At 38.6% G+C, this 16,995-nt stretch overlaps 1 protein-coding gene across 1 annotated transcript in view; it reads left to right on the forward strand.

Annotated features, from left to right (window-relative positions):
* Positions 1–16,995, forward strand: part of LOC126427962 (uncharacterized) — a 184,855-nt gene that overhangs the window by 154,598 nt on the left and 13,262 nt on the right. The window contains exons 34-38 of the mRNA XM_050089850.1: positions 8,609–8,811; positions 10,092–10,418; positions 12,022–12,178; positions 13,939–14,080; positions 16,851–16,916. Coding sequence (XP_049945807.1) covers positions 8,609–8,811; positions 10,092–10,418; positions 12,022–12,178; positions 13,939–14,080; positions 16,851–16,916 — 895 coding nt within the window. The remainder of the gene's footprint in view (positions 1–8,608; positions 8,812–10,091; positions 10,419–12,021; positions 12,179–13,938; positions 14,081–16,850; positions 16,917–16,995) is intronic.

Below are 16,995 nucleotides of genomic sequence, written 5' to 3' on the forward strand. Positions count from 1 at the left end.
TTCAGCTGCTAATCTTCCAAGTCTGTCACCATCTCTGATAGCATTACAGTGTTACCAGCAAAGAAAGCCTTTGAAACTTCCTGGCACATTAAAACTGTGTGGGGGACCAGTAACATGGAACCTCCATTACTCATTGACACAGTCTCAACCAGCTGAGTTATCCAAGTCTGAATCACACCCTCACAACTTAATTTCCTATACTGTAGATGGCTGAGTGACTAGAGAGGGACTAGTAAAGATCACTACTACCAGGGTGTTGAACAACAGTATGGCTGCAAAAAAAATTGAGTAACTTAATTTATACAATTATTACAAAACAAACTGTGCAATCATTGATCCATTTGTCAATTACCAAATTTTTGTGTACTTTACATGTGACAAGTAATTCTATTATCATGAGATTTAATGCAAACCATTTCCCTAGTGGCCCTATTGCATATAGAATGTTACATTTAACATTGCTTTAATGTAAATTAATAGAAATAAAATAATTTATACACGCTTTTAAGTGGAAGTATACCACTGAATTTAAAAGCAGAAGTTTCTTCTCATTCCAGATATACAAGTGTTAGTTCAGTTTCATCTGCACAGTTGGGAGGTTGGGGGAGTGGAAGGGATTATTTGTACATAATACAGTATCAAAATAACTGCACTTTATTGTGGGTCCCAAAATTTTAAACAGCAAAGAGAATAGTAAATAGCAATATAGACTTCCATCATTCCTATTTCTTAGTTGTCAGTTTCACTTATTATACAGGGTGTACATAGTCTGTGAACATTTTCAATTATTTATTGCACAAGAACTAAACATTGTACAGATACCATACATATCACATTTTGAAGAGAAACTCTGAAAGTTTTTTTTTTTTTTTTTTACAAACATTTGATATGCGAACCATGAGTGACCCAGCGGATGTCAATACGGTAATCGAATTCTTGCCATACCCGTCCCAGCATGACATCATCGACTGTGGCAGTTGCTTCCCGTATTCTGTCCCGGAGCTCTGCTACATCAAGTGGTAGAGGTGGTACATACATCAGCTCTTAATGTGTCCCCACAGAAAAAAAGTCACACGGAGTGAGATCTGGTGATTGGGGAGGCCTCTCATGAAACAGCTGTCCCTTCTGTAGTGCAGCCAATCCATCGTTGTGGGAGCCCCGTGTTGAGGTACCCACGAGCTTCATGATGAAAATGGGGTGGAGCCCCATCCTGCTGAAAGATGAACAGAGAGTCTGATCGCATTTGAGGCATCAGCCATTGCTGCAACATGCCAAAGTAGGAATATCCAGCAACAGTGTAAGATGGCGCCGATAGGAAAGTGTAGTGACGCTTCTCTCTCATTAAAAAGGCAAAAAATGAACAGTTCTTCGTGTAGAGAATGTAAAAAGCGTGTGATGAAGGGTATTCTGTGTATCAAATGCAACTTCTGGTTACACGAAAAGTGCGCGAAAGTAAATCTAAAGTTCGTCAGCGATGATTTTCCGTGGACATGTCACGGTTGTTTACGTGACGAAACGGCCGATCTTGTAAGTGCAATTGATACAAAAAACGAAATTATAAAGTTACTACGAAGTGACATTGAGGCATTAAAAACCAAACTTTCAAACATCAAGAAAGAAAACGATACATTAATACAAGAAAAGAAGTCCTGTGTGTGTAAAAGTCATCAAACGGAAAAGCAAGATCGCGAAAATACGAATGACCAATCGTACTTTAAAAACAACATTTCAAGTGTTCCTGTTGATGTCTCGGTAAACTCAGTAAGCCAAAAACCGGAAGATAAATATAAATGGAAGGTGGTGACATACAGCAAAAGGAAAAACAAGGCGACAGATACGCAACAAAAGGAAAATGACTTTTTAATTATTGGCGATTCGCTGCTGAAGAATATCGCTGTCCCCAATTGCAAGATCGACGTACGACCTGGTATTAGAACGCATCAACTCGGTAAACATTTTAAAAATATGGTAAATGCAAGACAAGATACTACAGAACCAGATGCTGAAACCAGACATAACTATAATGGGGTGTTTATACATGTTGGGACGAATTCGTTAAGGAGCAGCAGTGAGGAAGAAATGGCAAGCGAAACAAGAAACATGATTCGTACTGCAAGAAATATGTATGCAGGATCTCGTCTGATACTTAGCGGAATCATAAACAGAAGGTCGGTGAGTGAAAAATATATCGCCAAAATAAACTGTGCTCTTAAAGAACAATGTGATCGTCTTGGGGCAATTTTTATAGACCCAAACAAATTCCTATGTAAAAACTCACTAGCGAAGGATGGCTTGCATTTAAATAGACTGGGGTCTGTAACGTTCAGCAGAATGTTTGCAGATGTCTGCAAAATCATTAGATGCAAGGGAAACTAATATGGCCTGAAGGGGATGAAAAATCATACACTCCAGCTGGAAAAGAAAAATATAAGCACCATACAAAAAAAGACGATACTAAAGAATTTGCCCCAGAATACAGCTCACAACATGTAAACCAACAAAAGAAAAATTACATAAAAGTACTTCATCAAAATATTCAATACTTTGGTAACAAAAAATTAGAAGCAGAAGTACTCCTGAGTGAAGTAAGACCAGACATATTATGCATAAGTGAACATGGACTAACTGAAAGTAAAATACATAATGTGGCAGTAAAGGACTACAAACTAGCTAGTTACTTCTGCAGATCTAAATATAAGGGTGGTGGCGTTTGTATATATATTAAAACAGGTACTCTATCAAAGAATGTAAACAGTGAAGGTGCTACATTTCCCATAGCTAGAGAAAAAGACTTTGAAGTTACTGGTATAGTGGCAGAGGATTTTAGAGTGTTTTGTGTGTACAGGTCACCATGTGGCAATATTAGCATCTTTCTAAAAAAAGTTGCTAGCTTATTGAGAATGAATATGAAGAGAAATCTTATTATATGTGGAGACTTCAACATTGACATGGGAAAAGACACAAAAATAAGACAGGATTTTGAAGAATTGTTAATACAGCATAACATGAAAGTGACAATAACTGCACCAACAAGAGTGACTTCACAAAGTGAGACAATTATTGACAACATAATTACTAATATGTGTAACTATGAGTCACATGTAGTTCAGACAGAAATATCTGATCATCATGGACAACTAATCAGCTTTTGCAGAAGTAATGACACAGTATCAGAACCAAAACAAACAACCAAAGAAATTAGGATCATCAGTGAACAAAATATCAACATCTTTAGAACAATGTTAAGTAAGGAAACCTGGAATGAAACCCTGCAGGCCCAGAGTGTAAATGAAAAATATGATGCATTTATTTCAACAATTAAGTACCATTTTAATGTAGCATTTCCCAAAGTAAAGAGACAAGAAAGGCATCAAGATCAAACACAGTGGATTACGAGTGAAATACTAGAACAGCGAAGGAAGCTTCAGGATGTGAGACGGATGGGCGAAGCTGAAAACTATAAAATGTTAAAAAAGAAGTATAGAAAAACAATAAGAGAAGCGAAAGCAAGAGCAATTGACACCACTATAGCGAACTCAAAAAACAAGGCAAAGGCAGCTTGGAATGCAATCAATGCTGAAAGAAAGGAAAAAGATGGGTCAAACAAAGAAGAAGGTATTAGGTCAATTAAAGTAGACAACACAGTGGTCACAGATGGTATGGAAATAGCAAACATACTGAATAATAACTATATCAGTGTAGTAGAAAACCTAAAATTGGAAAGAAATAGTCAAAAACAGAAGGGTATTAAGGTACCAAAAAGATCATGCAGTACTATGTTCTTAAGACCAGTCACGGAAGATGAATTGTGGAAAACTATACAGAAACTGAAGTCCAAGAAATCAGCTGGTGATGATGAAATATCAAATCATGTAATAAAGCTGGTATGTGAGGAGATAATAACACCACTGCTGAACATAGCAAACTGTTCTTTCAGAGATGCAATTTTTCCAGAAAAACTGAAGATAACGAAGGTAGTGCCAGTGTACAAGAAAGGGTGTAAGGATGATCCCAACAACTACAGACCAGTTTCACTGATATCAGGTTTCTCAAAAATCCTAGAAATGCTTATGTATACCAGATTAGTTAACTATTTGGACAAACATAACATTCTCATGACCTCACAACATGGTTTCAGAAAGGGTAAATCTACAGAATCAGCAATTGTCAGTCTAACAGAATACATTTTACAGTCCTTAGATGAGAAAAAGGTTGTCTCTGCAATGTTTCTGGATCTTTCAAAGGCGTTTGACACCATTGACCATGAAATGCTGATACAAAAATTAAGCAACTATGGCATTCGGGGGCAACCAGGTGAATGGATAAAATCATACTTGTGCAACCGCAAGCAGTATGTATCATTAGGAAACTCGTACCAATCAGAAACCAAATCCATCAAATATGGAGTGCCGCAAGGTTCGGTAATGGGGCCATTGTTATTTAATGTATTTGTTAATGATATAGGTGTTGAGGAGGAAGAAAAGAAAATATTGTATGCTGATGACATGACAATAATAAATAGTGACCAAAATATGGAACAGCTTGAGAGAAGAGCATACATATCTGCAAATGTCACAGCTCAATGGCTGTTGGAAAATGAACTGGTTATAAATCTAAAAAAGACTATGTATGCAGTGTTTAAAAACAAGGAAAAGGCTGTAGACATGGATTTAGAGGTTGACGGAACAAGGCTGGAAGAAGTAGAATCTGCTAGATTCTTAGGTATTCTTGTGGATAATGAACTGAAATGGAAAAAACATATTAATAATGTCTGTAAGAAACTGAGCTCTGTCATATTCTTAATGATGCAGCTATCACAGTATTCAGACAAGAACCTTCTGTGTACAGTGTATCATGGACTTTTCGAACCATACTTACAGTATGGAGTGACGGTGTGGGGAAACTCAAACAAACAAGAGACAAAACGAGTGTTCACATTACAAAAAAAAGCAATTAGGACCATTTTAAGAAGAAAGACCTCTGAAACATGCAGAAACTGTTTCAAGAATTTAGGTATCTTAACTTTTTCATCATTATATATATACAAAACAATAATGTACATCACAAAAGGTGGTGAGGACTGGATTACAAATGCTAGTGTACACACCCACAATACAAGAAAGAAGAATGAAGTACGGAGCATACCCCACCGACTGGCAATGCTAGAAAAAGGACCCCAGTACTCTGGTATCAGACTACTAAGAAGTCTGCCCAAAACCCTGCATGATAGTGTACTTCACAATGAATTTACAAAGAAACTTAAAGACTATCTCATTGAAAAAGAGTTTTATAGTGTTGCAGAATACTTATGCCATTAAATTTGTATATATTGTTACTCATTATCAGTGATGTAAAAATGTAAGCTAAAGGTGTAGAAAAATAATTGATAAAGAATTTTAATACTTTGACATGTCCTATATTACACGTACATTTACTGTACACGATGTAATCTTACAGGATCAAATAAAATTCAATTCAATTCAATTCAATTCAATTCGGTGAAGAAGGGTGGCCATGTTTGCAACTAGCCCTGACTATCGACAAATTACCAAACTATGCTGTGGCGGTATACATGAAAAAAAACTTTCAGGGTTTCTCTTCAAAGTGACATATGTATGATATCTGTACAATGTTTGGTTACTGTGCAATAGATAATTGAAAGTGTTCCTGGACTTTATGTACACCCTGTAGATTAGCAAACTCTAGCAGAGGTACTTGAAACATTCTCCATCTTTGGATAAGGCTTTCACAAATAGTTTTGCAACACCCAACTTAAAAAATGCAGAGGTGGTCATATAGTTTTTTCTGGATCCACAACATCCCAAGAGTTTGTCGTAGTAGTTATGGTATTTAGTAATCAGACCAAATGAGTATATGAAATATATAAGCTGGATAGTAAAATCGCTGAGAAATTCATTTCTTTTTTATATTAGCATTAACTGTAAAAATGCTATAAAAGATATTTTTTATCAATTTAGATTCAGAACACTAAAAACCACCTTTTTAGAAAGTTTTTTTTTCGTTTCTGTAATCCTAGAGATGTAATATTGTGTTGTGTGAGAGTAGGTTCTTTGTGGGATCTGCAGCACAGACACCATGGGAGTATTTGGCATGCTCCACATGCCAGAACAGAAGCAGAGGTAGAGGCCAGGGCCAGATACTCTGAAAATTCCAGCATCAGCTGGGGTTGGAATCCCGGATGACTGCTGTGTTTACATTAGGCACCAGATGAGAGGCCTATCATTCAGTTACCTGAATGAAGTTTTATTTTGTTACATCTCTGTGTACTTACATTTATTTTTGGCAAACTCATGTTAGAATATGAGCACACTCCAGAGTTGGGTCTGCACGATAAGACAGAGTGATGAATAACATTTTTTTTTTGTTTTTTGTTTTTCATCTTTCATCAATGACAAACCAGCAGAGATATTTTTGCTTAAGTAAATGAGTGACCTGTTTGCAGGAACCATGAATGAAAAAATACTATTTTAAATAGAAACACATTCCTGATGTTCTGCAAAATATTTGTTTGGTCACTTTTGCTTTTGGCATCTTATGCCTTTGTGAGATGACAACTGAATGTTACAAATGCAGATAAAGTGACGTAAGACTTACACAGATACTACTTATGCAGGTGATACATACAGGAATGAGAAGCAGAATGATTACAAAGAAAAGTATTACTTTTGTTATATTACACAGAAATCTTTACATAAGTGGATATTACAACATTTAACAAAAGATGAAAAATAAAGCTGAATTTACAATTGTATATGCACAAGTGATACTTAAATTAACATAGAGGGGAAAAAACAAAATAGTTATATAAAGTTTCAGTTACACAAAAATTTGATTAAATTGTAAACTCAACTTTATTTTTCATCTATTATTAATGCAACAATGTCCACATAAAATTTTATTTTTCATTTTAACTAAATGTAATGATTTCTGGATGATGCAAAAATGTCGCAGAGGACAGGCCTTGTCGAGGTATGGTGACTCGATCCTACAGATAGTCATACCGTAGACACAACAGTGGAGCGGTATTTGTGGAGAGACCAGACTAATCTGTGGTTCCTGAAAAGGGACAGCAGCCTTTTCAGTTGTTACAGGGGCAACAGCCTGCATAATTGACTGATCTGGCTTTGCAGCAGTAGTCAACACGGCCTTGCCGTGCTGGTACTGCGAACAGCTGAAAGCGATTGGGAAGATATGTCTGTTGTTTTTTCTCCGAGGGCATACAGCTCTTATTGAATGATCGTGACATTCTCTTTCTTACTTTTTTCTCAGTCAGTGTTCGCGTCACATGACCACCTTTCTTGAAAGTCAAGGAACAGAATCATTCCTACAAGGCTATTAGTTAAATGATTACCTTATTAAACACTGCTGGCCAGTGCCCATTCTCAGGTGCACGAATGGATGTGGCCTTGTCATCCTCATAAGTACAAGGTTATTATAAATAATTCAAGTGATTTCACAGTTCTGCTGTAGGTATATTATTTGACACATTGTCACAGGCCTTTGCACACACATAGAAAAAACTCTAAAAGTTTATATACATATTACAAGTGCTCCACATGTGCCTCCCTACTGATCTTGCAGATATCAAGTTGATAACAGAGTTCTTTCCACATTTGGTGCAGCATGTTCCTAACAACTGTGAACTCACAATTCTGTTGGTAGAGGAGGCTTGAACACAGAATCTTTCACATAACTCCACACAAGAAAATCATATGCGGTTAGGTTGGGAGAGTGTGGAGGTCGTGATACAAATTACTGCTCATTAGTCCTACCAAATGTGATCCATCAATTTCTCAATTTTCTGTACAAGAATTTACGAACGTCGTGATGGCACTGGGGTGGAGCACCATTTTGTTGGTAGATGAAGTCCACACTATCAGTCTCCAATTGTTGCACGAGCTAATTTTCCAGCACATCCAGATACACATGTCCTGCAATGGTCAACCGTTTCTTCACTCACTCCAGGCTGACTCACTAATTTCCCCTTGCAGACACATCCTGAAGCTTTAAACTGCGTATACCACCACTGAATGGAGTTGGCTGTCGGTGGGCCTTTGTCGACCTTCGTTCCAAACTGTCATTGCCCTGTTAACAGTAGACCGACATGAATGCATTTCGATCACAACATATGCTTTCTCGGAGTGTGTAACGATCTTGCCTAACTACTCACTGCTCTATTTTTGTGGCGGAAATCTAAAGTGCGGTTGCTAGAGTACAAAACTTTTTGAGATTTTCTATATGTGGGTTGAGCTTTATAACAATACGTCAACTAATGTAGCTACAATGAATTTATGAAATCACTTCAATCACTCAAAATAACCTCGTGTGTAACAACCATCAAATGCCACGGACAAATGTTGAACTGTTCATTTGACAGTTGTGACACAAAGTCAGGTAGGCTCCTTGTCTACAACTGTCGCTCTGACCGGCCACTAAGACGGGTGATGTCACAGTCACGTGGCATGTCAAGCCGGTTCATTTGGTGTGGTGGCTGGAACTCTGTTCCTGTAGGTACCGTTAGCACAGTTATTTGTCAGCGAACAAAGTGCGGGTGTGTCGCTGAGGGCAGTTTGCACCTGTGTCGCAGCACTGCTGATCGCACTGGTGACGATCGGCTGTGTGCTGGTGGCACTGCTGCTGGTGTGCATGCTGATGACCTGCGCACGTGGGAGCAGTGGGGGCGGACGCGGCCGCGGCCGGGCCCGCCGCGAGGGGCCTCTGGAGCGCCGCGCCATGATCCACGACTCGGCCAGCGAGGCCAGTGGGGACCAGACGCTGCCCAGGAGCCAGGTGTGTGTATACTGGTTGCAGACAAACAACAGCCTCTCCTCTCGACTCTCACCATACGAGCACTCCGACCCCCAACTGTCTCCTGTATTCCCCAACATTTTTTCTTTTCGTCTCCAATTCTGTTTCCACTTTCTTCTTTGTCGTCACATCTACGAAAGAATTTTCACCTTCTGACATAGTGGGGCTCTTTGGAGTCTCTCACTATGAGTCTGGCTAACTGGTTGGTATGGTCAACAAATTTCTTCTTTGCCTCTCGAGTCTTTTCATCTTTCCTTATTCACTGATTGCAGTTGCTTTTAAATAATACACCTTATGACCTATTCTGTCTTGCACTACAGTCATTACTTTTGGATTTCTCCAGTGCTCATTTCACAAAAAAAATTCTACTCTCCACTGAATTTATCCGTGTTTCCACCTATAGCATTCTAGCTAACATTTCCCCAGTCTTGTTTTTGGTCTTTGAATACTATTTCAATCTGTTGACTTGTACACTTTTTCACTGCCTCTTAACTCTCTTCTTGGACTTTGTTATTTCCTTCTTTTTCCCATACTTATATTTCTTCCACCCTTTCCTTTCCATTCTTTGCTTTCTGTCTATTTCTTTCTTTCCTAGTTGCCTTCCTTCCTTTGGTCCCTTCCTCCCTTTTCCTCACTTCCTTCGTACTACCCTTGCCTTATCCTAGCTTCCATCATTAATTTATTTCTTCTCTTTCTCCCTTTTCCATCTTCTTTTATTTCTCTCTTCAGTTCCTCTGCATGCTTTCCTTCCTTTCATTCATTCTCTCTCTTTTCTCTTGCCTTCTTTCCTTGCTCCTTTTTTCCCTACCCCAATTTTCCTAGATTCCACCCTTATTTCTGTGTTCTCTTCCTTCATATCCCTCCTTTCTTTCTTCCCTTACTTTCATTCTTACCTTCCACACATTTGCTCTTCCTCTTGCACCTCTGTTTCATTATCATCATCCCTATAAATTGTCTGATCTATGCCTTTGCCAATCAGTTTTGCCCCTTTGGAGATCTTCCAGCCTTTTTTTTTTTTACCCGTTGTCAATTATTATCTTCAGTTTTGTCTCCGTTCATCTTATTCCCCCTCTTCCTAGTTTATCATCTTCACTTCTCTCTCTACAAATGCATTTAGACTGTCCTCATCATTCAGTACTTCTAATCTGCCTCGGTACTCATTGATGTTGCAACTGTAATCCCTCTCTTCTTAACCAATGTGTTCAACATCAGTTTACTACCTGCACAGTCTCTCTCATGAAGTGTATTCACATTTCTCGCAGACCCCAGCAGCGGTGTTCGGTAAGAAGGTGCGTCCGGCACCGGCACCGATGGCGACGGTGGTGGCGGTAGTGCCCCCGCCCCCTGCCGGCTTCGCTCCGGTGCCCACACCTGTACCACCCCCGCTGCAGCCGCCACCACCCCCGGAGCAGCGTGACCGTTCGCTGACGGTAATGATTCCTCGGGCGAAGTACCGTCCGTCACCCATGGTGCCGCCCCACCAACCACTGCCCACTCTGGTCTCCATGTCGACATTCGGTGACGCAGAGAAACGTGCCATCGCACACGAGAGCAAGCTGCTCGCGTTGCTAGAGGGCGCCTCCAAGCAGGTCAGTAGCCACCACCACTCAAAAAATAATTATAAATATGTGCGGCTATGCTTCCAAAACACACAACATGCTTATTGACATATATTTTCTTCTACAATGTGTTTTACAAAGGGCTCTACCTTTGGAATGAAATAACTTGAGAACAGTGAATGTTATGTTATGACAAGTTATCTGGTTATAGGGAGTATTGTAGAGCTCTTCATGTGTCACATGTAATTTCCAGTTCAGTATGCTTTCAGTCTAAATATCTAAGAATTTACAATATTCTATTATAGCTAGTGGTCTAGTCAGACCTTATGTGGTACAGAATTGCTTATAGTGTATTTTACCTAGTTCAGCAACTTGCTGTTCACAGAAAATCAGTTAATAATTTTGAAGAAAAATTTGCCAGAAGTCCTAGAGGCTGCACCACCTGAAGGTAAGTAAGGCTATACATCAATCTCTTCAGGAATTTAATACATTACTCAATGGACTTTTTTTTTAAATAACTTACAGTTTTACATCCATCTGACATTGTGTACCTGATTTAACACTGTCTTGCTCACTTGAGCAGCCAAATGCCACTATGTCCTCAGTCCCCACTCTTGACCATACATTGTCCATTGCCAAGTTTCTATACCTTCTCATCTTCAGCCTTGTACACCTTCTCACCTTCAGCTTTGTATACACCACCACTGGGCCCAATTGAGTCCAGCCTATTTCAACTTCCTCATCCAGAAAATTATGCTCCAATTTCTCCTGCTTACCAGCTGTAGCCCATTCCCTTCCTGTCCCCTAAGGAAATCAAACAAAACTACAGAGGTCAGTGGTTAAGGCACTGCACTCACATTCAGGATGACTGAATCGCCAACTACCCAAATTTACATTTTCTGTATTATCTCTCTATTACTTAAAGTGAATGCTGGTGTGCTTCCTTTAAATATAATGCTCTTAATTTCCTCACTACCCGTATGTTTTGTCTCCTATGACATCATAGTTGTTTGAATGTTGGGGCCAAATAATCTTTTCTAAAACCACAGTTTCATTATGTCCATCCACAGTAGCTGTGTTCAGCATGACAGCATGTCAATCCTAAGGGCCTAGGTTCAATTCCCGGCTGGGTCGGAGATTTTCTCTGCTCAGGGACTGGGTGTTGTGTTGTCCTAATCATCGTCATTTCATCCCCCTACATGCAAGTCACTGAAGTGGCGTCAAATCAAAAAACTTGCACCAACTCAACAGTCTATCCGATGGGAGGCCCTTGTCACATGACATTTTATTTTTGTTCCATTACACCCAAATTTTAAAAAAATCTAGTTCCCATAAGGCTCACAACACATTTTCTCATAAACTGTCCTGTTCAATTCCCGTAAAGCTCCTGATACTTCTTTACCCACATAACATCCCATGCCAAGCAGCCATATATCCGCCCATCAACATAACCATGAGCTGATCATGAGAATTACAACATTCCACATTACTGCAGACATCATCACCATCCACTGCTTAAATTTTCTATCCTGAGTTTACAGTCTCAACAGTCCCATAAAAGTCCAGTATATTCACCTGTCCATTCTAAATTTGGAGTCTTTGGATACTGCTAATGTAGTAATGATTGTTTTAGGATGGTCAGCAACATCACCATCATCAGCAGCAGCATCATCAGCATCAACATCAACACCAGCAGCAGACGTCAAAACAAAAGCCTAGCAACACATCGAGCCAAGCGACGGAGTCATCCACTCCGAGGAAGAATTCGTCTCCGAGGAAACCCTCAACTGGTAAAAATATCTAGACTGCTGCTTTAAAAGTAAAATTTACATTATTATCTAAGTGTACTCAAGACTGACCATTAGAATATGACATAAAATAATGAAAAGGCAACCACTCGCTTACAGCAGACTTTCATGTGGCGCAAGGACATACTTAATAGTACACAGAATTAGAATATTGTTTGTTTTCATTTGGAACACAAATACCATCATACAGTGTCCACCACAATGAATATTTGCGTTGAATGATTTCATGCAAATGTATAACATAGGGCATCAGTGGGCAACCAGTGGTTCACAGGTCAGGTCCATCCTGTGATTGGTTTGAAATTGGCCAGCAGAAGGCATTCATAGGAGAAAGAACATGGCACTTGCATTGTACTCCACCCTTTATGTATTTCCAGTTACTTCCAGGGCCCTCATATGTTCAATATTATTGTCCATACATCACTATAATGACTGACTAAGGGTGAGTATTGTCTCATTGTCAATAGTAGAAATATTGAGGAACAGTAATGATGGTGACCAAAATATTCTCACTCAGTATTATCAATCTGTACTGAACTTGTGAGGCTGAATATTGTCAGCTTGACAGTTCGCCTTTCTGTTATTCACATTTCTCCAGTTTGGCTACTGCGCAATACAGCAAACATATGCTAAGGTAATGTGATCTAAACTTTTCAAGTTTTTAAAAGGAATAAGGAAATGATGGCTTAATTTATTTAGTGTTGCAGTAACAACTCATGGCTATGTGATCAGTCATCAAAGGTATTTTTGGACAAATATTTTAAAACTTGTTAATAGTGTTTGTGGATATTCGGATACTAAATTTCAGAAACTCGAATGACCTGTTTGTGGCCCAAAATAGCAAAGTTACTCCTAATTGCTTGTTGACTGGGATCGCCTATCTCATTGCTCTATTTTGTTTCTCATATTAAAATTACCAAATAATTCTTGGCCTTTGTGGACATATTAGGACACTGTAACTCTTGAAAATGCATTAATTTTTCTGTGGCATTTCAAGACACTTGGCATCCCATCTTCACATGTTTACATTTATTTATGTGACGTGAACATTGTTTCTTTACAAAGGGCATTGTAGAATTTTGCAGTGGAAGTTGTTAAGAGAGCTACTATGAAATGTCAGAAGTAAATAAACAATTTTCACTACAGGTAAATAAATGTAAACATCTAAAGATGGAGTGAACATAAAATGAATGTACTCTATAAAATTCATGTTTTAAGGCATTGCTGCTCTCACATCATGTGACAAGGTGGCCCACAAACTTAAGTATGTGAATCAGACTAACAGGTCACCAAAGGTTGCCCTTACCTGGCAGGAGGTACTGGGCGACTAGAGGTGATGGTATCAAACCCTGTAAAATTCCAGCTACGAAAAAAATCTTAACTGTTCAGTAAGCTGCATAAATAACAAAAACTAATTTCAGTACTTGTAATAAGAAGATTTTTCTGGTACTTAAAATTACTTTCACTTCGAGGAAAGCTGTCTCAATACGAAAAATGTCAGCTAAAAACCTAACCTTTATTGTCAACAAGTGGTCTACTTACACATGTCCACTCAAAATTTAATTGTTCAAATGAATATGGTTCCACACTCCAGGAAGTATGAGCTGTTTTACTGGCTGTATTGCTGTCAGTTGCTAATGGGATTGGTGACAACTATTGCTCGGCATTGACAAGTCAACATCTATGTCGACAAAATGCAGTGCAAAGTGCGACACACGTAACACAGTTGGCTTTCTTTGCAGGAAACATTCCACCTCCAGCACCCGGAGCCCTCGTGTCAGCAGGCTTTGAGGTATCGGCAACAGTCGGCAAGCCTCAGCCGGATTCCGACACGGAGGCATCGGCAGTCGTCCACAATGGCTCCACGCTGAGGACGACAGACAGGTCGGCTGCACATTGACATCACTTTCAGATTTCTTTTCACAGTACAGTGTGTTTTTTCTTCTTCCACTTACACTTCAATAACCTGTAGATTTTTATTTTATACCTTTCTTCATATGTGGCAGGTGAGGCAACATTTGTAAGCAAAATAATTACTGTATTAATTCAGCAACAGCTGTTGCATGTTTCCTAGATATCCCTTTACTCTATTACATAGTGTACTGAGTCAAGTATAGTTACTACTAACTTCAAGAGAGAAGTGATAACATAGTTTGAAACAATGTTTGCCTTTTGACCACTAAAATTTAAACTTTTTGATAATGGAAAATCCTTTAAAAATGTACGAATGCAGTTATTCACCTGCAGCTGGTTGGCTGGTAGCACATACTTAGCAGATCACAAATTTGTACTAGCTTCTGAGCTTTCCTAGACACGCCTCTTGTCTCTGCCCCAAGTTTTGTGCTAACCCAAACTTCATTTTGCTGCCACCAAAGGGCACCATCTGTTTGTCCCTCTCTTGCCACCTAATGCTTCCCCACCCCTTCTTGCCACTCCTTCAATCTACAAGTCTCACAGTTATCTCACCCCTTCAGCCTGAGGAGCCTCTCGGACACTTCTTGCAGAGAGAGAGAGAGAGAGAGAGAGAGAGAGAGAGAGAGAGAGAGAGAGAGATAGAGAGAGAGATTTTTTGAGTTGTTAGGTCCTTGTATGTGCCACCATCCAACCTGCAGCCAGACTGGTTGTGTTATGTCATTTTCATTTACAATTCAAATTTTGCACTTCCATGACAGCAGAGTTTTCTTAGATCTATGGAATTAAATGTAGATGTATGGTTTCCATTATCAGTAAGTACATGCAAAAACTTTCAAGATGTGCCATGAAATAAATAATTTCTTTTATAATTCTTGCCTTGAAATTACAGGAGTGAATATTCACTACAGCTATTTCACAACACAGAATTTTAGACTTAACTCTAATTATTCTCAAAAAAACGTATGGCACACATGTTCAGTTCTGTCACAATCATTCAATGTTGAAACACACTAGTATTGGGTCCAAATGTAAGGGAATTTCTCTTTTCTTTTACTTTCAATTTTTTTTCTTCTTTTCATTTATTTACTTTTTGGCGGCTACTTGCATGATACACAACTTGTAAATAGTGCAGTGTTTGCCAAGCATAGATATTTACATGTGGATTTCTGTTGCATGTAGCAAATAGACAGTAGTTTGTTATTAAACATAAAAGATAAAGTATGGGAGTAAGTGGTTTTAACTGATGAGAGAAGGAAATGCTGGACAGTTGTCCTTTTCCCTACTAGTCAGCATTTTCTGGGCTTCAGAGACATTCAACAAGATTTTGATAGATAACAGATGTAATTATGGAGTGGCAGCATGCAACCACCTAAAGCTGCTGTGATGAATATTTATTCACAGCCAATTAGTTTTGATCATGTGACCATCTTCTCTTCATGATTAATGCTATTGTGGCACTGTTCTGCAGATCTTCCACATTCTTGAAATAAATGCCACAACATGTTTTTTCCAATATGACTGCTCTTGTGCCCAATGATGCATCAAACTGAGTTCATAATGTAGTCAAAAACTTATGGAAGTGAGCAGTGGAAGAAAAACGCTTAATAATAATTTTAAAACCATACACTTTCAGTTATTATAATACTTATTCCACATGCAAAGAGGGCCAGTTCTGCTTGTAGCATATGAAGCAGAACATCAGAGCAGTAATGAATCTAAGATGAAGCCTTGTAGAAACTTATTACCTGTATCCGTTTCTCCAGTGACAAAACTGTCCTCGGCTCCATTAATTGAGTTATTAACCAGAATTTGCTGTCTTTCATTTTTGTTAAGTATGAAGTGGGTCTGCTATGTGATAAAATACTACTTCCATAAAAACCAGTTTTTCAAGCAATATTTCATGGTTTACAAAGTTGACTTCCTGAGGCAGAACACAAAATATCAACTGAAATTAAATTCCTGTCAGACTATCAGGACTGTTTTGCCATTCTTTACACACAGGTGGAAGATAGGAAGTTTCTGCAGTGCAGTAGAGAGAACAGGAAAGATGTATGAAGATGTAAAGACAGGTCACAGAATGACAACTTGTGACAAAAGTCAACTGTCGGAATTATTACAAATTATTATTTTTAATAATAATGCAAATTATTATTATTGTGATTGTTATGTAATATATTTTTCATGTATTGTTCCTGGTCAGATGTAAGAGAGGGCCTTAGGGACATAATCTTGTCAGGCTAAATAAGCAACAAATAAAGACAGGAATGGTCATATGGAGGATTGTGACCTTATTACCATTAGCCCACTAAATATACTCCCACACAGGGCTCTGTTGCATCTTTCTGTGTCTGTGTCTACAGAAAAAAACTGTCAGCCACCTGTCATCTACCTATGTACAGACTGGTAGTCATTTTTGTGCCCCCAATAACAGCAACTGAAGTCATCAGAATCCTTGGTTCCTCATGAGGACTGAAAAATTTTTATCAGTGAGAAAATTTTGTCAAAAATATGCAGGTATATCAACGAAAAAAGAAAACAGTAAATATGTTTAAAACCAAAGTAAAAGTCTTAAATATACAGTACAAGTACAAGAGGATTTTTAAGACAGACGTTATCTTATGTGCATTTTGGTGGTATTAGGAAGAGAAGTATCTCTTCATATTAGTTTCTGGCATTTTAGATAATAGTATAACATGACTCAACATAGTCAGAAATTTCTTGAATAAATTATTATTTGCAGTGTACAAATCACCGTCGAAGAGATGTCGGAGCCGTCGGTAAAAGCAGGGTCTGCTGTGGAAACGCTGTAAGCATTCTTCATGTCCTGTCCATCTTATTCTGTTCTGTATTTACATCATTTCTTCAGTAAGCTTTCTTCTAACACC

The sequence above is a fragment of the Schistocerca serialis genome, chromosome 12 (assembly GCF_023864345.2).
Source record: "Schistocerca serialis cubense isolate TAMUIC-IGC-003099 chromosome 12, iqSchSeri2.2, whole genome shotgun sequence".
In the NCBI taxonomy this organism is placed as follows: Eukaryota; Metazoa; Arthropoda; class Insecta; order Orthoptera; family Acrididae; genus Schistocerca; species Schistocerca serialis.